General features: G+C 43.6%; 2 protein-coding genes across 3 annotated transcripts in view; one reads left to right on the top strand and one right to left on the bottom strand.

Annotated features, from left to right (window-relative positions):
• The window catches only part of LOC306702850 (leucine zipper putative tumor suppressor 2 homolog), a 36,561-nt gene extending 27,633 nt beyond the window's left edge, over nucleotides 1-8,928 (top strand). For both annotated transcript variants that reach the window (XM_079168567.1, XM_079168566.1), the window contains 7 exons: nucleotides 1,826-2,479; nucleotides 3,515-4,177; nucleotides 4,278-4,400; nucleotides 4,569-4,715; nucleotides 5,000-5,515; nucleotides 5,752-5,856; nucleotides 6,003-8,928. In XM_079168567.1, the coding sequence (XP_079024693.1) occupies nucleotides 1,859-2,479; nucleotides 3,515-4,177; nucleotides 4,278-4,400; nucleotides 4,569-4,715; nucleotides 5,000-5,515; nucleotides 5,752-5,856; nucleotides 6,003-6,185 (2,358 nt within the window). In that variant the 5' untranslated portion in view covers nucleotides 1,826-1,858 and the 3' untranslated portion in view covers nucleotides 6,186-8,928. The remainder of the gene's footprint in view (nucleotides 1-1,825; nucleotides 2,480-3,514; nucleotides 4,178-4,277; nucleotides 4,401-4,568; nucleotides 4,716-4,999; nucleotides 5,516-5,751; nucleotides 5,857-6,002) is intronic.
• A 1,173-nt stretch (nucleotides 8,929-10,101) lies between these two features.
• Nucleotides 10,102-22,595, bottom strand: pdzd7a (PDZ domain containing 7a; the record flags this gene model as incomplete). The annotated part of the gene is made up of 15 exons (XM_079168432.1): nucleotides 10,102-10,278; nucleotides 12,106-12,206; nucleotides 12,634-13,299; nucleotides 14,214-14,282; nucleotides 14,479-14,570; nucleotides 14,671-14,762; nucleotides 15,563-15,735; nucleotides 16,171-16,326; nucleotides 17,415-17,942; nucleotides 18,605-18,665; nucleotides 19,947-20,094; nucleotides 20,592-20,768; nucleotides 21,241-21,415; nucleotides 21,573-21,710; nucleotides 22,403-22,595. 15 exons carry the CDS (start codon nucleotides 22,593-22,595, stop codon nucleotides 10,102-10,104), a joined length of 2,946 nt encoding a protein of 981 aa, XP_079024558.1.
• Between the last annotated feature and the right edge of the window lie 757 nt (nucleotides 22,596-23,352).

Below are 23,352 nucleotides of genomic sequence, written 5' to 3'. Positions count from 1 at the left end.
ACTCGTGTGGCTGGAGATCGTTTACTGGGGTTTTAAAACGAAAACGTATTAGTGTGGATGTAGCCGGAAGTTGCTCCCTGGGCGCTTTACAAGCAAGCCCACTGCTCCTAATGCTTAGAGTGGGTTAAATGCACAAGTCAAATTGAATGTATGTACCTGTAAGCACCTGACCATTATGATGAAGTTTAATTGTTTGGTTAAATAGTTTTTCATGTCACCAGACTATTTTCTATTCATGGCTTGCATGAATGATGTGGGCTCTGTTGATGCATCCGGGGGTTTTGTGTGTGTGGATGTTCATGTACATGTACACCGTTGTGTGTGTGTGTGTGTGTGTGTGTGTGTGTTTGTCCCGGCAGTGTGCAGACATAGATGGCATGGATTATTCCACTAGGCCAGACAGATTTTGTCCCCTCTCTGTCCGCCCCCCCCCCCTCCCCCCTCCTCGGAAACTAACACTGATAATACTATCTGCAAATGGAAGACTTAATCTGTTGCCCCTTATTATTGTGTTGTTAATAATATGTATCCATGTTTCTCGTCCTAAAAATAGTGCAGTGACCAAGTGAGGCGATTATTCCTTTCCTCAAAAATAATTTGATTGGCGTGTGAGCACTGTGATCATGACACAGCGAAGCGACTAGTTTTCAAATCCTTTTAGAAGTAATACGCGGACGACTGCTCACCGGGTTCAGACAGGGACAATCAGGAAAATCGTAGAGCAGCTGCAGATGGTGATGACCGTGACTCATTCTCTCTCTCTTTGTCTGTCATCCTCAGTCTCTACTAAATCCATCCGCTTTCTCCTCTTCCTGTCTCATTAATCACACTGAGAATTATTAGTGGCGTCACCAGAGACATAGAGTGTATTTAATGAGGGATGAGCCTTTACTTGGGCGTCTGGGGACATGATGTTTCAAATAAACAGTTGTTAAGTGTCTCTAGATAATGAGTTTTGTGAGTGGAAATATTTTAAAGATGCTGCGCTTGTAGGTGTCAGTTTTCATCGTATCATGTCTTCGATCTCTATGTGTTGCTGCGCAGCCTAAATTCAAACTGCTGGAGTTTCACTGGTTTCACACAGTGCAGCTCTTTGCTGGGTCCTAGTTCCCGCCCGTTAGTGCATAATAATACAACCACTAATACAAATATGTATTATAATTATTATAATTATGATAGCTTTGTTTGTATTTATAAGTGCTTATCTAAACAAAGTGCTTCACATACAAAACAAAACACAGCAATAACCAAATAAAAGTATTCAAAGAGCAACATACAAAATAAAATAGTAAAACCCATAAAACAAAATAAAAACTAGAGTCAGATGAAATCACGGAAGGCAGTGCGATAAAAGTACACCTTGGGGCTTTTATCTCAAAAGCTCTGTCCCCCTTAGTCATCAGAGACTGGAAGAGATAGAAGGCCCTTTCCCGAGGATCTCAAAGTACGAGCAGGGGCAAAAGATCTGAGAGATATTGAGGAGTCAGACTATTTAGTACCTTGTAAGTAATTACCTTGAACTTCATTGTAAAAAGTACTGGAAACCAGTGTAAATAGGCTAAAACCAGGGTGATGTATTTGAACATGTTTACTCTGGTTAACATGGAATACATGGTGTATATTATTTTGCATTATGAATCACTCAGATAAGGCAGAATAAATGATTTAGGAGAACTGCGTTTACATTTTAGTGGAGTAGAGGGCCATAAACTTGGTTGTGACGTCATTGGCGGTGAGAAGAAAGTATTATGTGTTGTAAATATTGTTATAAATATTCATCTGTTGCATCTAGAGTCTGAATACCTTTTCTTATTCTCTCTCTCAGAGTGTGTGGTGTGTCTGACGCCGTCGGGGTGTCATGGCTTTGGTTCAGGCATTACCTGTGACCGTGACTGACCACCCGAATCCAGGTCTCAACGTGCAGCAGTGCCGGCCACTATCATCCCATTCCCCCTCAGGCCCCTGCCCCGGCCCCTGTGGGCCCTGCAGCACCGGGATCGCCATGGGTTCTGTCAGCAGCCTAATATCAGGCCGGACGTATCAGGAGAGACACTGCCGGGCCGCCAGCGAATTCGCCACCAAGTCACGACGCTCCACGCCGGCCACCAGCTGCTTCCGGCTCCAGGATAACACCCTCCGCAGCGGGAGCTCCCTGGAGCAGCTGCTGGTTATCAGCAACCAAACGCTTCCCCAGGCTCAGGTTCTTCCTCCGCCGCTGCCCACCAAGAAGCAGCCCCGGCCTGGTAACTCTGCTGGGACAGGCGGTGGCACGTCTGCTGGAGCAGTAGATGGTGGCACGAATGGAAACTTGGGGTTTGTGAGCGACGAGGTGGTGATTGGAGACTGGAACGATAACGTGGTAGTGGCAGCTGCAAGCCCCTGCAGTGACTCGGAGGACCAAAGGGACAACAGGACTCTGAATGGCAACATTGGAGGGCCTCCTCCCAAACTCATCCCAGTGTCCGGGCAGCTAGAGAAGGTAAGAGGCGCAGACTGTAGAGCTAGACCGATAGATCGGTCAGGCAGAGATACTCAGCTTATTGCAGGTGTTTCAGTGTATATGTTGGCTGATAAGTAGCAAGAACCTGCAGCACAGAAAGCAAAGCAAAACTAGGTTTGAGAAACAAAGTTTAAAGTCATAAATACCAGTGTCAGTATCGGCCTCAAAAATCCAGTATCAGCTGAGCTATAGGAGATAGTGCTACATGTACACAATCTGTGAGATACGACTGAAAGCTCTTGAAAAAGCTTGAAAAGTGTTTATGTAAGAAAAAAAGTAACTTATTTCAAATGTGACATACATGTAGGGCAATAGGCTGGAATAGAAAGTAGAAACACTTCCTCACTGGAAGTGTTTAAGCTCTTCTGAGCATGATACTTAAACCCTACCAGCTCCATAAGTCCTGTTTATGCTTCTTTAATTACAGCTCAAGACATTAAATATCATAGCGAGGACTTTTTCTCTGCTTTGCCTAGAATACACAACAATGTGAGCATTTCTACAGCAGATTACCTCAGCTGTTTGATTGGCTATTTATTTCCATCGATCCAGAGAGAAGCTGAATAACTGGCCTTACGGCTCTGATGGATTATTTGACGGCTGCTCACCTTGCAGACACATCATGATCAATGTCAGAGCTTGCTTACATTCACATTATATTTAGTGAACCCTGAGGAAGATTGCTAAGCTAAAATGCTTACAGAACATATGAGGAGCTGTCTTTGTCTCGCCTCTTCCTCCTATCTTCTCCCTCTTTGTTTCTCTGCCCTTTAATCCCCTCCCTCTCTTGCCTGTCTGTCTACATCTTAGATGATAGGAAAATCATTAAGAAAATTGCTTAATGAAGCTCATGAATATCAATTAAAACAAATTAAACAAATCAGAGCCTGGAGGGGTGACCTGCCAGCATATCACTCACCTCTCTCTAATGAGTTGTATTCAGCCGTTGCTAATTAGCGCTGCTGAGCTTTTATCAACCACTAATGCTGTTTTTTTATAATTATGTACTTTCAGAACATGGAAAAAGTGCTGATCCGTCCTACAGCGTTCAAACCGGTCATTCCCAAGAATCGTCACTCTGTGCAGTACTTGTCACCACGGCCAGGGGGCAGCAGTCTGTCAGAGAGCCAGGCCAGCCTCAACCTCCTGCTGCCCCTTGGAGGGTCCAACGGCACCAGCGGCGCAAACGGCATCGCAGGGAGCACCAGTTCCAGCTCTGAAGGGAAGCGCAACTCCTACAGCGGAGGTCGTAATGCTCGGGGCAGCCAGTCCTACTCCATGTCAGATTCAGGGAGGAACTCCCTCTCCAGCCTCCCTACTCACAGCAGCACAGGCTACAGTCTGGCCCCCAGTGAGGGCTCCAGCTCCGGGTCTGGCTCCGGGGTCCACCTGGAGCCCGTGCAAGGCTTGGGCCGAAACACTTCAGGTGTAAGTGGGAGCCACGGCCACACCAACTCAGACAGTGGACGTTCCTCATCCAGCAAGAGCACAGGCTCGGGGTCGCTAAGCGGGCGCGGGCAGCCGCTGTCGGACAGCGGGTCCTGTGGACACTCGCCGCCACTCGTGGAGGGCTACGAGGCGGTGGTGAGGGAGCTGGAGGAGAAACTGAGGGAACGAGACCTGGAGCTCCAGCAGCTCCGGGAAAATCTGGATGAGAATGAAGCTGCCATCTGCCAGGTGAGACATAAAGACACCCGCCACACCAAACTGACCCAACCTATGACCTTTAAAACACCACATCAATAACTCACACATCAATAATCTTCTGCTCTGAAAGGTGTATGAGGAGAAGCAGCGTCGCTGTGAAAGAGAGATGGAGGAGCTGAGACAGAGCTGTGCATCAAAGATGAAGCAGGCTTCTCAGAAGGCCCAGAGGGCACAGCAGGTGCTACAGTTACAGGTATGCTACGTTAAAACCCTTTAAAAACATCTACACAGAGAGAAAGAGGTTCAACTTATGTCTTGCGCTTTAGTTGTGAGTCTAGAGGGTGCATGTCTTATTCTACATCAACATATCTGTTTCAGTATTTAAGGCAGTTGTAAAATATGGATCTGTGTGTGTCGTCAGGTATTTCAACTACAGCAGGAGAAAAAGAAGCTGCAGGAGGACTTCTCCTCGCTGCTACAGGACAGAGAGACGCTGGAAAGGAGGTGTGCCACCATCCAGAGGGAGCAGACCCAGCTGGGGCCACGTCTGGAAGAGACAAAGTGGGAGGTGAGTGAGAGTCAGACACGGGAGAGGTGATGGGTGAGGGTGATTAAAGTGATTTGATTTACTGATAAAAGCATAAAATGCCTTCAAAAGAAAGGTGTCAGAGTTGACACCTAGTTGGCTTAAATTAACCTCATAAGCAACTAAGCTTGAAAGAAGCTTAGGTTTACCTTGAAGGAGCAAGCAAATCCAAAATGTCAGTTTGTAATCTGTCATAAGAGACCACTTGTTCTGTATTTTCAGCACTTCCACCTCTCTCTCTAACGTTCTTGCTCGTGACCCTTCAGGTGTGTCAGAAGTCGGGAGAAATCTCCCTCCTGAAGCAGCAGCTGAAGGAAATCCAGTCCGAGCTCAGCCAGAAGGCCGGAGACATCGTGATGCTGAAGGCCCAGCTGAGAGAAGCCCGCTCTGAGCTACAAGCCAGCCAGGCTCGATCCCACGAGGCCGGGCTGGCCCTGCGCACACGATCTCTGGAGCTAGAAGTCTGCGAGAACGAACTCCAGAGGCGCAAGAGCGAAGCTGAGCTGCTCCGGGAGAAACTGGGCCGTTTGGAAGAAGAGTCAGCCCGCCTCCGTGACACTCTGTCCAATTACAGCGGACACTCTCTACCTGGAAATCTAAGCATGAAGGGGCAATGCATGAGCCTCTCCCTCCAACAGGGTAGAGGAATGGCAGGGAGGGGCGGCCCCAGTCCGTCTTTGTACCGAGATGCGGAGGAGACACACCTTGTCTGGGGAGGGGAGAGTGATGAAGCCAAGGCTCAGAGGCAGAATGCAGAAGCAGTGTTGGGATTCAGACAACAGGTACAAGGTTTTTATTGAATATTGTAATGTATGATAACAATGCCAGTCTGCAAAATGAGTACCTTTTTATATTTAACACACAAAAGTACATGTTGCTGGTAGTACTTCTGTACTTTTACTTAGTACAAGATAAATATAAGATTTTGTCATATTACTTTTTCTCAAGTAAAGGAACTAAATACTTCTTCCGCCACTGAAACGGTGCAGTTTCTAACATTTCTTTCTCGTTCTCTCAGGTGGACAGGCTGAAGGCTGAACTCATGTACGAGAGGAGGACTAGTGAGGAGCAACTGTCACGGTTTGAGGATGAGAGGATGGTGTGGCAGGAGGAGAAGGAAAAGGTAAAAAGGAGGAAGGAGAAGATTCTTTATTTCTTAGTGATTGACTTTCAATCTCTGTCATTTTCATTCAATGTCATACAGGACAAAATAGCTCACTCTGATCCTCCCTACTGATTTACTTACTTCCCGTACTTCCCTCCACACAGGTAATCCGCTACCAGAAACAGCTGCAGCAGAACTACATCCAGATGTACCGCAGAAACCGGGATCTTGAGCGAGTGATGAGGGAGCTGAGTCTGGAGCTGGAGAACAGGGACATGGAGGACTATGAGGTTCACAGTGGCAGCAACGACATCCACTTTGAGGAAATCACCGCCACTGAGATCTAAACAAACACACACACATGCTCTTATAGTAAAAATGTGCACAGAAACATAGAAACACAACACACAAAAGACTCTGGGGATGTCAACCAAACATTGAAGTCCAGGCCAAATACTGCACTATCTTCAACATGGCTTTAGCTGGACCACTGAGCAAGCATTCACAACTCGTCACTGTCAAAAGGGAAATCTCCCAAAGGTGCATTCTTACTTCAGTACTCCAATAAATCCTTATAAAGTGTCCCTTCTGGCACTTTTAACAGGTTTTACTCCACTACAAAGCCAGCACACAGACTTATTTTTATTCTGTGGGAGCAAAAGCAGTGAAGAGAAGTCTTTCTTCCTCAGACCACGTTCAAATCAGGGTATCAACAATAGTCGGGAACTTGAAGCAAAAAAATGTTACTTACAGGCACAGCAGTGTGGTCAAAGTGCACTCACCCCTTTTCGCGATAGCACACAAGGTTAAACACCCGGCCACCAGCATGTAATGATGCGTCATGACAGCAGTCCCATCAAACACCACCGCTGCTGGCTATTAATGATGATCTCATCAACCGTCCAAACAACAACAGCAACTGCACTAGTCCTCCAAGTAACTGCCGAAGGGAAACAAACACCAAACATCTGCTCTTTGTATTTCGTGGTGTTCAGAGGATCAGCAGTTCATTTTAACAACGATAAAAGGATATGAATATTGTTGTTCCTGTGCTCAATTTCCTCAGCAGAGTGTATTTAAAAAAAGAATGTATTGTGACTGTTACCACTCCAGAGAAATGCAGTATAAATGGTCATCACAGCCAATTGAAGAATCTGCTCACCCAGGGAAACACGGTACCGTTTTGCACAACTTTTCTGTGCAGTTTTGTTCGGGATACAACTCGTTCTTGTGGAGCAAATCATCAAACTTCAACAAACCCGTTTTGACATTCACATGTGGACATCCTAATCTTGTCATTTCCCAGACCAGGAAGACACAGAAACCAAATGTTTAAAAGACGCTGCTTATGATTTCTAGACCACCAACATTCTTGCTGTTGCACCCGACCAATGTGTCAACTCAGACAACACAGCAAGCTCTGACATAAACATGTGCATTTTACAATGATGTAGCGCGATAGGAAGCAGACCGTAGCATGGAAGATATCACCAGGATGCTGTTGATTCTCCTCTCTCTCTTTCTATTTCTGCCTTTGTCTCTATGTCTGCTCTCTCTTTCCATCTCTATCTCTGCTTTTTACTCAACTATTTTTATAACAGTCAGCAGTCGGTATCAGGAAGCTAAAAATGGAGCATATTCTTTCAGTTCGGTCGTGACGTCACTGAGGGATTTAAGGCATGCTTATTCAGAGTTTCCTTTCATTCTCCCTCATTCCCATTTGTGCTCTTTATTTAGCTTTTGCCAGCCAAAAGCCAAATAACACTTCTTTGTTTCCCCCTAGACTATAATCTTCACTGACTGCTATACAGGTAGCAAGACTGGCATGCCTGCATGTCTTTGTTATATCAGATTTTAGAAGATGGTGGTTCAGATAGCGGTGAGGTGAGAATTTGCAGATGCAGTAGCTCCAGTGCTGAGTGTCCTCAAGGCAAGATGGCTGTTAAAGCCCGGAACATAAACCGGTGGGGAGCATGTTAACATTTGAAGCTGTTTTTTTCACGGTATATGCAGGGCTGTGTATAACACTGAGCATGATGGGTCTACAGGCTGAGAACCTTTATTTTACAAAGAGTCTATATCAAGGAATAACAGTTCAATGGAAATCTATATAATGGAGGAGATGTTGTATATTTTTCTATATATAGCACCTGAAGATATTTTGTTGTAGTACTGATATATAAGTGTGGGTTTAATATACAACGTATAAAAAACTTCTATATGTACATAAATATATATATCACATACCAGTATTTCAAATGATGGATCAGTTATAAATGGAGGCGGCAGCATAGAAAGAGTGCACCTGATACTGTAATGCATGAAAATATGTTTACATTATGTAATCTGTGTGACACAAACTTTGCAGCTGATGAACACAGTTTTTATTTTAGGCTCAGTTCTGACCTGTTGTCTCTCCATTTTGATTGATCTTTCATTTGATTATCAGTATCATAATATCGCACCGGTTCACGTCTTCATCTTTGGGTTTCGTGCTCGTCGTCAGTTCATGAAAGCATGAGACGGGTCATTTTTGACTGACTTCTTCGTTGAGTTGAGGTCAGAGCTGATGCAAACCAAGACAGTGTTTTGTTTCTTATACTTGAAAGCTCAATCGAACCCCTTTCAGAAAATGTGATCAGCATATTTGATCAGCCTATATTTTGCATGACCTTACCACATTCACTGTGGTTTGGGAGATTACTACACCATATTTAATTTGTCAACAAGACAAACTAGACTGTTACTCGCTCACCACAGATGAGATTCAGATTAACACAGGTGATGCAAACCAAACTGAAATGTACTGTGTGCGTCTCTGACTTCCGCTTTTTCCTCACATCTCAGTTCTCTTCATCGTTGCATAACTGTTTTTTGTGTAAATATGTAAAACACTAAATAGTATAACAGAGTGACATTGTCTTTTATTTAGACAAAATATCTATTTCAAATGTAGCCACTGTGACTAGACCAAAGCAACGTAACACATTTTCTTTTTCTTTTTTTGTGGCATTTTTCTCATCCTTTTGTGTGCATTTCTTTTAAATGTTTACTTACATTGTGTCTTCAGTAATTCATAAAGTATGTAGTTGTCCATGTATATTTTTATGTGTACATTTCTTGTACAAATGACTGTGTTTTTAATTAAAGAACAAGTTGTCACACCTTAAAGTTACTGTTGATTTAACTGCTTTTTCACCTGAAACACATCAAGTGTGAGCAAAGTGTACTGAATGAATGTTTATTGCAGTCAATTCAAATACCTGAAGCACTTTGTAATAACTCAAAGGCATAGACACGCTCAATTTCATCTTTAAATTTAATTGCCTGTCTGAATTGAAACACTTCACCTTGAGCTTTCCGACTTTCTTTCATTTATCAATGTTTTTTTTTCCCCCCACTGGCCATCTGCAGAAGTAAGGCACTACGCACACTGATTCCAGTTACCTCGCTGCCCATATCTCCTCTACCCTACTTTTGATTTAAACTGTGCCACTGGCCTTCATGTCCGGCATTTCTCATTGACATGTTTTTCCAACTCCTCCACATGTCTGCATAAGCTCAGGCCACAGCGTGGTGTAATTAAGCCTCTAAAGTGGCGGATTGCTCCAGAGCACAAGCACTTCTGCCAGAAAAATGCAGCACAAAAATACTGAGCAGCAATTTGTAATAATCCCCCCAGACATCCACTAAACCCAAACTATCAGTTTTGACATAATACAGGGGTTTAATCTGGGTATAAATCTCTAAATCTCATAACACAGGCTGGCATAATCTCCCTCTGGCAGGCCTGCGGGGCTGCAGGACTGAGATGCTCCAACTGAAAAGTGCAGACCACTGGCGCCACAATCAGCAGAGGTCATGTTAAGTTTGCCTCGTGTCAAACAGTGGCACAACTTTAACCAAGGAGGAGTTCATGAACCACATGATCTTATCATAAAACACATACTTACTTTTTGTCTAGTTAATGTGCAATATATGCGTTTAGTAAAAACAAAGCAAAAAAGTAGAAAAAGCGATCTATAACAATGTTAATCTGGATAAAGGAACTGTTTCAACATGTCCACCTTTCTCTTTGACATATTTACTGTCATAACTCTGCCTTACAGAGGACAAATGCTCCTGTGCGTCCACTCCTCTCCACTATGACCGGAGATCTATACGTCCCATAGTGAACCCTGTAGTTTATTCACTCCCGCAGGAGTTGCAGGTTTTGGTGTCCTTCATGCCTGAACTGCAGTCTAACTGTGAGGCACACAAAGGTTAGTCTGCAGGTCTCCTGGGGCTGGTGGGGGTTGTAGGGACCTTGGAGACCTTGACCACAAAAACCATTGTGTCTTTGGCCTTGTTGCTGAACGCTCTGCGAATTACATCCACCGCGTGCTGATGAGTCACTCCCTGCAGACTCTCGCCGTCCACAGACAACACCTCATACCCTGCCTGCGAATGCAAACACAGGACAAACAGCTTGACATGCAAAAAACTCTTTCTAAACAAAGAATAGGATTGATTATTATTCATATGTCATGATTACGTGTATCTGTGCATGTTTTCCTTCCCATCTGTATCTTTTCTTTCTGAAGCAGTCTGTCCCTTATACACAGTTCCCATAAATCTGCACTGATTGTGTCCCTTGGCGGGAACCTGATTTATGCCAGAGAGAATTGGGGCTCTCCCGTTAGTTTAATATATTCACACTGAAGGCCGTCACTAGTGCACATATAAAGTTTCCCCTTCAGCACAAGGTTGATGAAAAAAGAACATATACTGAGACAACCACACACCCACACACACACACACACACACATACAGCTGGGACCGCTTTCTCGTTGTTTCCTGCAGGATGCGAGCAGAGAGTGGCAAAGCTTTGGAGGCCCGAGGAGAGGAACTTCCTCTGATGTCATCAACATTTGACGAGGATGCACCTGCCTCGTGTGCTCAACCTCAGTGAAGGTTAGCAACACATAACACAAACACACAAGGCCATTGTTGTATTTCCACCAATCACGTCTTTTCCCTTTCCCTTTTCCTTTCCAGTGATTAGACACAAAGACATTTGTTTTCCCTTTATTCTGCACTATTGCATTTGATCTATTATAGGTCAAACATATTTGTATAGGAGGTGGTTAGACTTGTGCTGCCTTGTGTTTGCCCAGACAGGTTTTTCTTACAGCTCATCACACAGTCTGGTGTTCACCAAAAACCTTATAGCCTTCCGTGAGGACAGTATCAAAAGATTTAGCTCCATTTAACCAGAGAGGAGATTAAAAGTGCTTTTTTTTTCATTTTTGAAAAGTAATTTATTTGAATTAAATAGATCCCAACCTAATCTGCCCCATCCTCTTTACAGCCATTTATGGAGTGCATTTATGAGGTTCCTCTTTTCTAGCCAAAGGACGTCACGATCCAAAAATAACACGGCCTGTAAAAATTACTACAACTTGCATGAAAAGATCAGTGAGTCGTTCACAATGTGGTTTACCAGGCCGTTACAAATATACTCAACTAGATTATTTAGCTCAGGAGAGGAGAAGTATTGGCTCAGTGTATTATCTATTGTAATGGAAATCTCTAAAGATAAATAGACATCTATCCATTGTTACAATCTCAGTTGTTTACATCATCTCTATTTTATATTCTTCTTGTTCCAAGATTGGGTGCTTACCATGTGTCTTCGTATTGTGTGACTGCAGGCACTGTAGAGGGAAGTTCTTTGAATTTGAAAGTCTGAGAAGATACTGGATCTCCCCTATGTTTGACACTCTAATCAGGTATTAGACCTGCGTATTGGTAACTAGCTGTTAGGAAACACACTTATTTTCAAGTATCTTAATGCACGTGTTGTTTGTCTCTCGTCCAAAAATTAGCCTGTGGTTAACTGTAGTGAATGAGTGTGTGTATCAGGTGTGTGAACCAGGCCAAGATCACGGATGACTGTTAAGTTACTGTGCAGGCAGTATATTACCAATACATTAGCAGACCAGCACCTGCGTGTACCTCATCAATTATGGAGGCGATTGGCTACTTGAGATGCCTCTCCACTATTTTCGTCTCCATTCCTCATTGCACACCTTCAACCTCTCCGTCATAGACATGCGTACAACTCAACCACAGGACAGAGGTCTGACAGGTTCTTACAATACACAACAACCAAGATGGACATTAATGTGCTGTTAAGAGGGAATGTTTAATGGTGAAAAGATGCATTATTATGTTCAATGTGATATATGGAGGTGTGTCTTCCTGTCTCTGCCATATTTAACTCACCTTGAGAGCCTCATTCGTAGATGCAGCTCCTCCTGGGAAGACTTTCTCAATCTTTATCATGGGCTGCACTCTAGACTCCATACCTCCAGAGATACTAATCCCTGTAAACACAGAGAAATACTACATTCATAAACTGAGGGATTGCTTGACAGTATTATATTAAAACTAGTCTGATAGTGTGTGTGTGTGTGTGTGTGTGTGTGTGTGTGTGTGTGTGTGTGTGTGTGTGTGTGTGTGTGTGTGTGTGTGTGTGTGTGTGTGTGTGTGTGTGTGTGTATATAGTGTATACTCTCTTTGGTCATTTTTAGTTGCCATTAGATCATGAACTCTTCCCTTCAGTTTAGTAATACCCTGACCTCTACTGGTGAGGTAATGGATATGGGAGGGTGTAAACATTAAATTGGACAGTTTACAATAGTCATTTAGCTGTTTTTACTGTATGTACTTGCAAGCATATTGAACACACTGAAATCAATCGATTAAACTTGAATCAAAGTGGAAAATACACCGTTTCTGTATTGAACTCACCCAGTGACTGCTTGGCCTTGGAGATGGTCAAAGTGTTGATTTCATACTCCTCAGATGGCAAAGTTACTCTTCTTTTCACACCATTTTGTGAATGTCCATTTAGCAGCTGACCGCTCTCTCTGCCTGTGGATGGACTCTTGTCTCTCGGGGCCTCAAACACATCATCCAGAGGGGTCCTCCCTCGCCGCTGTGAAGGCACATGTACGCTGACCTCTGTGTAGCCCTCCTGCCTGCTCCGTCTGCCATCTATGCTGTCAGGACTCAACTCCCTCAGCGCTCTCCCATGCCCGTTTCTCAGAGGCGACCTCCCACGTTCAGGAGCTGCATCTCCTCGGTCGGACACTGACAACAAGGAGACCTCGTCATAGTGCGACGCCCCGTTCTCTCTTCTGTTTGAGGAGTGATGGGTTTGACGCCCACGTTGAGAGCTGTGAGGTGATTCTCTGAGGAGGAAGCTGTGGGGGGGTAAGGGGCTCAGGGAGCGGGAGCGCACATTGGAAGAGACATAGTTGTCCACAGGTACATCCAGCAGAGGGGTGAAGGCACGAGATGGAGGCAGATGGCCTGACTGTTGGCTGGACAAACGTAGTCTCTCCAACTCCTCAATCAGCTGACACTCCCGCAGTTTGTCCTGGACCGGCTGCAGGTGGAACCCACCCCTGTAGTCTGGACAAACGTTACATCTGTAATTCAGCTTTAACCCTGCAAAGGTTTATTTTTAAACTTCTGTTGAACTTCTGCATATAAACACAGTGATGAGTTAAAAGATCACTCCACAGATTTAGCATTGCACTCACGATGGACAGAAAAAAAATTATTAAAACTGCACAACCAGAGATATTGCCTTTTTTATTCTTCGTATTCTTTTTCTTACTTTTCAAAACCTGGTGCCTACATTACCCACAATGCAACCGCTTGGATCTAGAAAAGCACTCGCTAAACGCTCTTTAAAATGTCAATGTCAACTTATATTTATAATTTCTTTGCAAAACAAATCCTTTGTGAGGCAGAGCACCAAACTGAAATAATAACTTTGACCCTATGACCCCTAACCTGTGATTTTGGAAAGTGAGACGGCTGCAGTCAGTCTCAAGTAAGACTGTATTGATTGTATCTCAATGACTCTTGAATGAAGAAAAGGATAAAAGCATCTCTGTATTGTTGAAGTGTCACAATGGCCAACCAGGCTCGTCTCAGTCCTTTCTGTTGGCCACAGAGATGTAACACAAGCCGCTGCTTCAGCGCAGCCACAGGAAACCTGAGATATTTTGTGCATGGCAATGGCTGTGTGTGTGTGTGTGTGTGTGTGTGTGTGTGTGTGTGTGTGTGTGTGTGTGTGTGTGTGTGGTGTTTCAGTTTGACACTACAGATATGAGGTGAGTCAGGATAGAAGTGAAGTGATGGAGGAAAACTAAGAGCGGGAGGGGAAGGAGACAAAAGGTGAGACGTGTAAGCCCCTAGTGTATCTCGTGTTGCTCTGGGATTAGAGGACATCAAGCGGACGGAGAAGGTGTCGGAAGAAAGAGGTGAGGTCCCGAAAGAGAAAGGGTGAGAGGAAGGAAGAGATACAGCGAGTGTACCTGGGATTGGGGTGATGAGGTGACGTCGAGGGGTTCCACTGCGAGGGGAGCGCAGAGCTGGAGAACGAACTAAGAAGAAATAAACCAGATATATCACTGGTTTTCCATAAATCCCTTTTCTATGCTTAACCTGAGCTGCGTTTTCTAATTTATATATTTCTTTTGTATCTTTCATGCACAAAGGGAAATTGTGAACGTGAATTACGTTGAGCTCTATGAATAAAAACAATCTGAAAAGTGACGTTAAGTACATTCCTCTGCTTACCAGAGCGACTTTTGAGGACGTCGTACGCCTCCAGCTCAAAGGGCATGACCATGCTGTCAAACTGACCCAGCTCAGTCGTAGGTATCAGCATCCTGCAGAAGATATTGATCAGCATCAGTTACATGCATATCCAAACACACAGTACAGATATAAAAACAGAATTATACTGTACATATACTCTATGTATCTCACCTTATTTCTCGGAGAAGTAGCAGTTTCTCTGGCCTGTCCAAGATTGCCAAAATGGGGCGCACTAAATCCTCAATCACAATGTCGGACAGAAACTGAGGGAAAGGTTAGATTGGTACACACATTAGAGGAGAAGAATCAGAAGAACCAACTAGTGTGGCTGGGTATATAGAAGGATTTCCATCAGGTTATTTTCTGACTTTTAAATGGGTTAAAATTCAGTTTACTTGTCACAAGGAGTAATACTCAGCATGTGCAAACAGCCGTATAATTTCCTCTCTGGCTCTGGAGTGAGTTTTCCAAAGCTCGGAAAAAAACAACCCTGATGATGTCATAGAGATGTCATCAGAAATGTCTCGGGACAGAAAGTGTGCGTTGCAAACTGAAGCTGTTAAGTTTGAAAGAAGAGAGCATTTAGGAGGAAGAGTGTCAGTTCATTGTGAGTCCCCCAACTTTACCGAAGTGTAATACTAAACTCCCTTTAACTTAAGGTGTAAAAATCATCAACTGTACATTTTTATGATCGATATGATATGTTTTTCCAAGAACACCACTGCACTCTGCTGTTTTCAGTCTTTGGTGTTTAATTATTGTAACAGGTGAGTTGTTCTGTGCTAAATAGACTCGATATCTTCTGCAAGGAGCTGATCCCCTGACCGCTGAGTGTGTGAGATTGGGCCAAATGAGACAAGGGGATGAAATGATGGCTGATATTTCATCCTAATCATAAACGACAGGCCAAATTCGTCTTTTTTCACAACCGCTGCCAGACACATCTATCACTAAAGGACACTCTGCAACACGGGGAAACAATACTGCACACTTAAGTCTGAAAGTAGTTTGACAAACTAACAGAGGAGAGTGCCACTGAGGTGTTTCAGATCGGAGAACTCACCCGCCGACAATGTCTCATCACAGCTGCCACCTCATCCTGGCTGAGCAGTTTCTTTGCCATGTCCTCCACATGCTGCAGGGTCTCTGGTCGGGGCAGCGGGCTGCTGTCTTTAAGCCCAGCACGGGATTCCCTCGGGGAGGTCAGGAGCTGGAAGGAACGACCCCGCTCCTTATCTGAGGAATTAAAGGGAAAATGGAAATAAACAAGATCTGCAGATGGCATGAGATCTCACAAACCCAGGGATGGCCATGCAAAATGTCCCAGTGAGGATGCTGCAAAGCAGAATGAATTCACATCTCTGTCTGATGTTTGTCGGTTCCCGTCCCATATCACTACTGACGTTAAATTATGAACTTCCAGAAATGAGTGAACAGCTGCAATGGACTTGAACACACAATATGATCTGAAACAGGCCACTATGCATCTTGCCTGGTTCCAGACCTCTGAATTGCTGCCCATATCTCTAATTTGTTCAGTGATTCAAATATAATAATTGAAGTGAAACAAAATGGCAATTCAGTCAAAACCTTAGGCTATATTTTTGCTTGGTTGAATGCAGAATATGTGCCTGGAAAGAAGGAAAAAAAGGCCTGTGACTGTGCTCTCACCTTTGTTGGCATGGTGAGATGGAGACTTGGGGCGGCTTTTCTCTTTACGGTCTTTCTTGAAGAACAGGTTGACAAAGGTTTTAGATCGCTGCAGGCTGGTTTTACCCTCTCCAGAGCTCTTCTCCTTCTGTTGTCTCTGCTTTTTTTGTCTGTCCTCTATAGGTGGAAAAAAGAAGACAACATAGCATTAAACTCCCTCTAAATCATAAAGGTATATTTTCCCAACCAAATGCTGTGAAACATGATGACTTTAAATTATTTCAACATCTGCAACATTATGTAAATGAATGCAAACAAGTAATTTAACTAAACCACTAATTCATACGAAAATCTTCCATAAATGGTGTTGAACCATAGCAAGAATAGGACATTCTGCATCTCTGTGTTTGGTGTTGAAAACATAATTCATTCGTACTTCACTTTGCACTGCTCCATGCTTAAATGTTGGCTGATAAACTCTCTCCGCTATGAGTACAGACTGTTCATTTTTCTTCCAGTCAGCTCCTCTGTTCACTGCAGTAAATCTGCCAATGTGTAAAGTAACACAGTAATACTGATGCATTGCAGCCACGCTAACCTGAACACACCCTTATCTTTTGAAGGCACTACAGCGAAGTGCTCCTGCTTACATAACAAATGGCGAATCGGCCCTGAGCTTCACCCCAAGCACCCGCCGGCAGCTGGAGGTATGAATGAGCTGGATGAATTGAAAAGGAAAGGCTAATCACTCAACAGTCCCGCCAAGGCTTGGATGAGATATTCTCCATATGCTTGTTCTTATTCATTTCTCACAGAGGTATAACAACTGAGCGTAAAGGACGGTGATTAATCAGGAGCCTGTGTTGAACTTTGTGCTCTTGGACAAATTGTGTCTGGAGCTTAAATCAGCCATGTGGAGTCTGGATGTTCTTGTTCACTGTTTACTGTGATAGAAAGACGAGGGATCATTAAAGTGATTGATAGCCTGCAGAAAGATCTGTGAGGCTTTGGGAATGGATCTCATTACACGGTGAATGCAGGTACTGCCACAAACATCAGCTGGAGAACTGAACTTGATTGGGGTTACAATACTCACCATGCCGTGTTTCTGTGAATCGATGACACTACCTCGATAATCAACAACCACAATACAGAGTACAACCTGACTGATAACTGAAGTTGCCTCCCTCAAACATGTTTTGCATAGTTTTTTATTGGAAATTCTTGTTCCTTTGCAAGAACTCTGTTGAACCTGCCGGTCTCACCTGACACAGTGATGTGGCTCTGGGAACGTCTGATTGGCTTCCGTGGCCTGCTCAGGGCCATCAGCGCCGCCGTCTTAGGTGAGTGTTTCACTACTTCTTGGTCCCCAGGTGACAGCGTCCTCGTACGTCCCTGCCCTCCTTCTCCGGGTCCTCCCATCTCCCTCGGGCCTTCCCCTTTCCCTCGTATGACTGTGTCCTTCAGCAGCAATGTGGCACCTACAGTCCGGCTAGTTTCTGTGGCGACCAGTCTGTCTGGGTACGACCCATTAGTTCTGGGGTGGTCTGCTTGGTTTGGGGGCTGGGGGTCGGTCTGCATGGCGGTGTCAGCAGTTCTTTCTGCGCTGCTTTGACGTCGGGAGCGGTCCTCCGTGGAGATGGCGACGTCTACCATCTCGGAGCCAAAGACATGAGGGAAAAGAACCTGGGAGAGACCACTGAGGGAGCTGAGAGGGGTGCTGGAGGACAGCGAGGAGGCAGAGGAGTTGGAGGCTGAACCCTGGGAGGATGGTGCAAGGCCCCCATTGGCCACTGTAGAAAACAAACCATAATTAAAACAAAAAATGGTGATTAGTGTGTGTTTGAAAATATTATTGTGTAAGTGCAATATGAAGACTGTCCAATTGTTATATCTGAGCACAACAAACACACACAGACAAGCTGCAGGGTTACATAGTGAGTAAGATTTGCAAAGCTTCATTTCGTAATTGTACACAATCTGCTTTGTTTGGATCAAAGCCTGTCTGCTCTCGTGTCCTGTTAATCCTCTGAACTTGAACTTGAACCCGGAGTTATTCTATTTCTTTCTTTTTTTAGTGAAACTCCAAAATGACTCTGCATCTTGACCCAGATGTCAGGTCGTGTTCCAGACGACTGAGCTGCCTCTGAGTACACTGAATTAATCCCTGTCTGAGTTCAGAAATATCAAACTGAAAAACAAGGAATTTGACTACTAAGAATATGTATAAGCAGGATACATGTGGCCCCTGTTCAACTTTTTAAAATAAGATTTCCAAGTAGAATCAAATTGACTTTGCAAACGGAAATGATTAAAAACTCCAAATCACAAGGTCACATCTTCATTATTTTGTCATTTCGTCATTCTTTTCATACTACTGTTCAAGTCATCATCTCTATAAAAACTCATCTTAAACTAACTTTCTCTTGTAAAATCATATTTATAGTTAACATACAATTGTCGAGCCAGCCATATTCTGCCACCATCTCCTTGTATGCAGGGTATCTGCCAGCTTCCTGTTGAAGAGCAGAAACAGGAAATGTTCATTAAATGTTTATCATAACATAAACCGTTGTGATAAAACTACAAATTGTTACATATCAAAATGCGTCTACGCCTGATGCTCTTAGGCACAGCGGTGCTTTGAGCTAAACACTCATGTCAGCATGCTAACGTGCTAACATGCTCACAATGACAACATTACAATTCAGATGTTTAGCAAGTTTAAAGTTACCATGTTCACCATCTTAGGTTTACATGCTGTCATAGCACAAAAAAAAGCACAAATGTTGACTTAATGGTGGTGCTAAAGGAAAAGTCCGGGGTCACCAAAGTCATTGGGATTTATCCTCCGGGAACCATGAATGTCTGCACCAATCCATGCAATAGTTGTTATATATGTGATATTTATGTGAGTGTTGGTCCAACAGGCCGATATTTACATCCATTAAAACAAGACAAGCAATAGTTTGTTAGAGTCAGACCTACAGGACAACAACATAGCCTCTATTATTTCACTTAATATTTAGTTTACAAAGGTTTAGAGGAAGGAGCCGTTTTGCATTGTGAATTGTTTTTCCAATAGCCTGTCAAGTCTGATTTAAGGGATTGTCTCACCAACACAGCGTAAAGGTCAAAGAGAAGACCTGCAGATGTATCAAGGTTACATCTACAATTGTCCATGACAGCCTTGGATGCCCAGTTTAGTATCTAAATTAACCTTACACATTATGTAACTCTGTCACCACACAAATGGGTCTAATATAGGACAGAGGGAAGACATAAATTTCAGCTTTCTGTTGATTATAACCTGATCCCTGACTGCCTTTGAATAATGAACGTCGGGCCTGGCTGTTTTTCACACGTGGAACCTGAGATCAGAGGAGTAAAATGAGCACACAGCAATGTCAGCGAGCTAAGAGAGCACTCAGACACACTGCACAATACACATGTGCCCATTCATACACACACACACACACACACACACAATTCCTTTATCTAAAAATGACACAGGTTAAGTGTGTCAGCTTTGAACACATGCGTAAAGAACTCGAGGGCTGTAAGCCAGCTGCCTGCTCTGCTGTTCAGCCTCAGTCTGTCCCCTCCTGAGAAGAGCTGGTGTTACGCTGTAACATTTATTATGTTAACTGTTCTTTTGGACACTTCAGGGGAACAAGATGAAGACACATTTAGTCACTGTCGTTAGAAGCTATCATTTGATTCATTATTAATATAAAAACTATTGATTTGTAGACTTTTAAATTTCCCCTCAAGTTTATCTATAAAATGTCTCTCACCCTGATGGTCAACATGACATGAGTGTGGCTCTTCAGGACCTCGACTGCATTGCTATGGGTGATGTCATCAAAGCTGATCCCGTTGGCTGCGAGGATTTGATCGCCCATCTTGATGCCATGCTGCTCTGCAAGCCCGCCCGGGTCCAACCTGAAGAGAAAGCGCACTACGGCATTTAGACACAAACAGATATAGACGTCCAGACGTCTATTAAATGTAACTGTTGGCACTTACAGTATTAGGTTATACTTGACTTATTATATCAATCAACACTTTTATGTCATTTTCTACTCTACTAAGTATTTAGAATATTTTATATATACTAAATGTATGTTTTGTTCACACTACAAACTCATCAAAGCAGCTTCTTAACTTTTGTTGTAATGGTGATTCTAATTAATTCCTGATTGCTTTGATTCAATAAAACAAGAACAAACAAACAAAACAAAGCAAATGAGATTATCTGATTTTTAATTCATGTGGGAAAATTCTGTTCTTATCTGCCACCCTTTTCTCCTTTTTGCTCAAGGACACTGCATGCACCCACTGCACCACCCTAAATAATTTTGTTTTTCTGATGCCGATGGCCTCTTCAGGAGTAAAACAAGCGTTCGCTGAACTGGTTTCAAACCACACTTGGTTCATACTTAGAAACATAAATTCCTAGCCCGAACTCTTTGCCTCCTCTGATGTTGAAGCCCAAGCAGTAGTCATCTGAGGTGGTGAAGAGATGTACGATCCTGCGGAGAGCGCTGTCTGAACTGGCCTCTGACGGTGTTCGACCGCTCTCCTCCACCACCATCCGCCGGTGAATCAGATCCACCCTACACACACACACACACACACACACACACACACACACACACAGACAGACACATGCAAAATATGACATATGCATGCCTGAAAACATTCAGATACACCGCTTTCTCTTCCTCTGCTGCAGTCGGACCTGTCAGTATCGGCTAATCAAATAGCGATAAAGGTCATAGAGGTAATCCATCCACTGCTGCCACATGAAACCAAGATACAGTATATCCAACAAGAAAGATAACCAGTGTGAGCTACAGTCAAGCAACAAGACTTCACAAAACAAGGGCCATGCAAAGGTCAGTGGTGGTAACAACAAGGTTGTAGTCTGTACTTTGCATAACAATAGAGCAAAGTACAGTGATAATATTCAGTTACAGTTTGGTAAAGTGTAAATATTTAATTGTAGATTCAATGTAAGATATCATTTTTGGCAGCCTTATTCACATTGACACAACTGAGCAGCACCTCTCAGCTGTTTGGCCTCACCATGTGGTCTTCTCCTTGGAGTAGCGGATGCCGGGGATCTTGCCCACCCGTCTCACCACCATCCGCAGCCTGTTGTTGCCCGTCAGGACCTTCACAGCGCTGCTCATGGTGATGCTCTCCAGGCTGACCCCGTTCACCTCCACCAGCTTATCGCCCACAGTCAGCCCGGCGAGCGCTGCAGACACAGGTGGAGCTCAGCATGATGCACAAGAGTAAATGTCACATGGAAACAGAAGACCACATGCCCAGATGTACGCTCACTGAAAAATAAGCTTGCCGTCACCGTGAGAAACATATTCTCACACACACACACACACACTCTTCCTAATAACCTGCAGGACTGTCATCTTCCACCTTGCTGACAAATATGCCGAGTCCATGTTCAGAGCCCCCGCGGACACTGAAACCCAGACGGCCATCTGGACTCTTGTCGACTGTCACTGTGTGAATGTCTTCACAGTCATCCCCTCCTGCAACACAAAAAAACTAAGTCAGAACGTCATTCAAAAGTCATTCAAACCTGATTGAAAACCAAATCATTTGCAGACATTCTTGAGAAGCATCAATATATTGTCAATACTTTAATATCTAATACATATAAATTTGACCAACTTCATGCCAATTCCTCAAACCAAGAAATATGAATTAAATGTTCCTCCAAGTAGTAGTTTGAGTTTCCCAACCATGAGGCACTGAGATATCCATGTGTTCTGTATCTATAGGGCTGCGATTAACAATAATTGCCATCATTGATAATTTTGCAAATTATTTTCTCAATTTATTCATGAATTGTTTCATGAATAAAATGTCAGAAAATAGTTCCCAGAGCCAAAAGTTAAATCAGCTATCTGCTTGTTTGGTCACAAAACTAAAAGATTCAGTTTATAGGAGAATTAAAAAAACAGCAAATATTTACATTTTAGGAAGCAGAACCACTTTGGGTGAGTAGATGAATAATTGACAATCACATTTGATTGACTAAACAATTAATCGACTAATCATTTCATTTCTATTATCTACAGTATATTGCATTATTAATAATACCTCGACTTTCTCTAAACTCTAATCTAAATTGGTGCTGACTAAACAACAGTCCTGAATGTGCCTCTGCAGCCACTGGCCCTGTGTGTGTTACAGTGGTGACGGAGGACTGTGAGCTCACCATCAACAGGTGCGTTGATGAGAATGACTCTGCCCATCGGTGAGGAGGACCTGCGTCTGTGGCGGTGCTGTTTCTTCAGCATGTAGCGCGTGGTGCTGTGGGAACCCCCCGGCTGGCCTCTGTGGTTTAAGTGGGGGTGCCCCCCTCCATTTGTCATCTCCCTCCAGCCAGAGGGGTGAGAGGAGCGAGCCATGCTATGTGTCCGGCAACTCTTCCCTTAGTCATCCAGACAGGAGGATATCTGTGGTCCACTGTCAGGATGGAAGAGGTGCAGTCCGGGATTCAGGCAACGGAGGTGAGGAAAAATGTGGTGGGGAATTGGACTCTTTTTTGCTCTTGCTGGGCCAAAGGGGATGATAAAATAGTGCAGTAGTTCCACAAGGTAGAGAACTTAAAAAGCTCTAGGTAACATCCATGATCGTCATTAAAACCAGTTTCAGACCATTAATAAAGCTTAACAAAAGAAACCAAGATCCAAAATAAAAAATGTGACGTAGAAAAACTCAAAATTAAACTCAACACAGCTGAATGAACAAACTACATATTCTTTCAAAAACGATGGCAAGAAGTAGTGCTCCATGATTGAACTGTGGACCTTTCTTTGTAGGTGAAAGAAGTTGGTATAATCCACTAGTTTCCTTTGCAGCCTCTGAATCCATCTCCATAGAGCCGGTGGTGCCTTGTCTGCAGAGAAGTCAGCGGTGCATGATTCCCCTCGGGTCATGTTTAATTAAATGGATATCTGTTGTGAGGATTATATGCTGTGATGAGTAATGATATGTCAGAAGTTCCAGATGGGATAATAGCAACTCAAACTCATTTTAATACAGTAATGACCTATAACCTTGAATAGAATAAAATTAAAGTACAATATCTCTCCTTACATTGTGTCAACAGAAGAGACGTTGTCATTGAACTTCACGTGCGTTTCTATCATTTAGCACCATGGA

The sequence above is a fragment of the Pholis gunnellus genome, assembly GCF_910591455.1.
Source record: "Pholis gunnellus genome assembly, chromosome: 11".
NCBI classification, from domain to species: Eukaryota; Metazoa; Chordata; class Actinopteri; order Perciformes; family Pholidae; genus Pholis; species Pholis gunnellus.
This window is presented reverse-complemented; position numbering and strand designations above follow the sequence as displayed.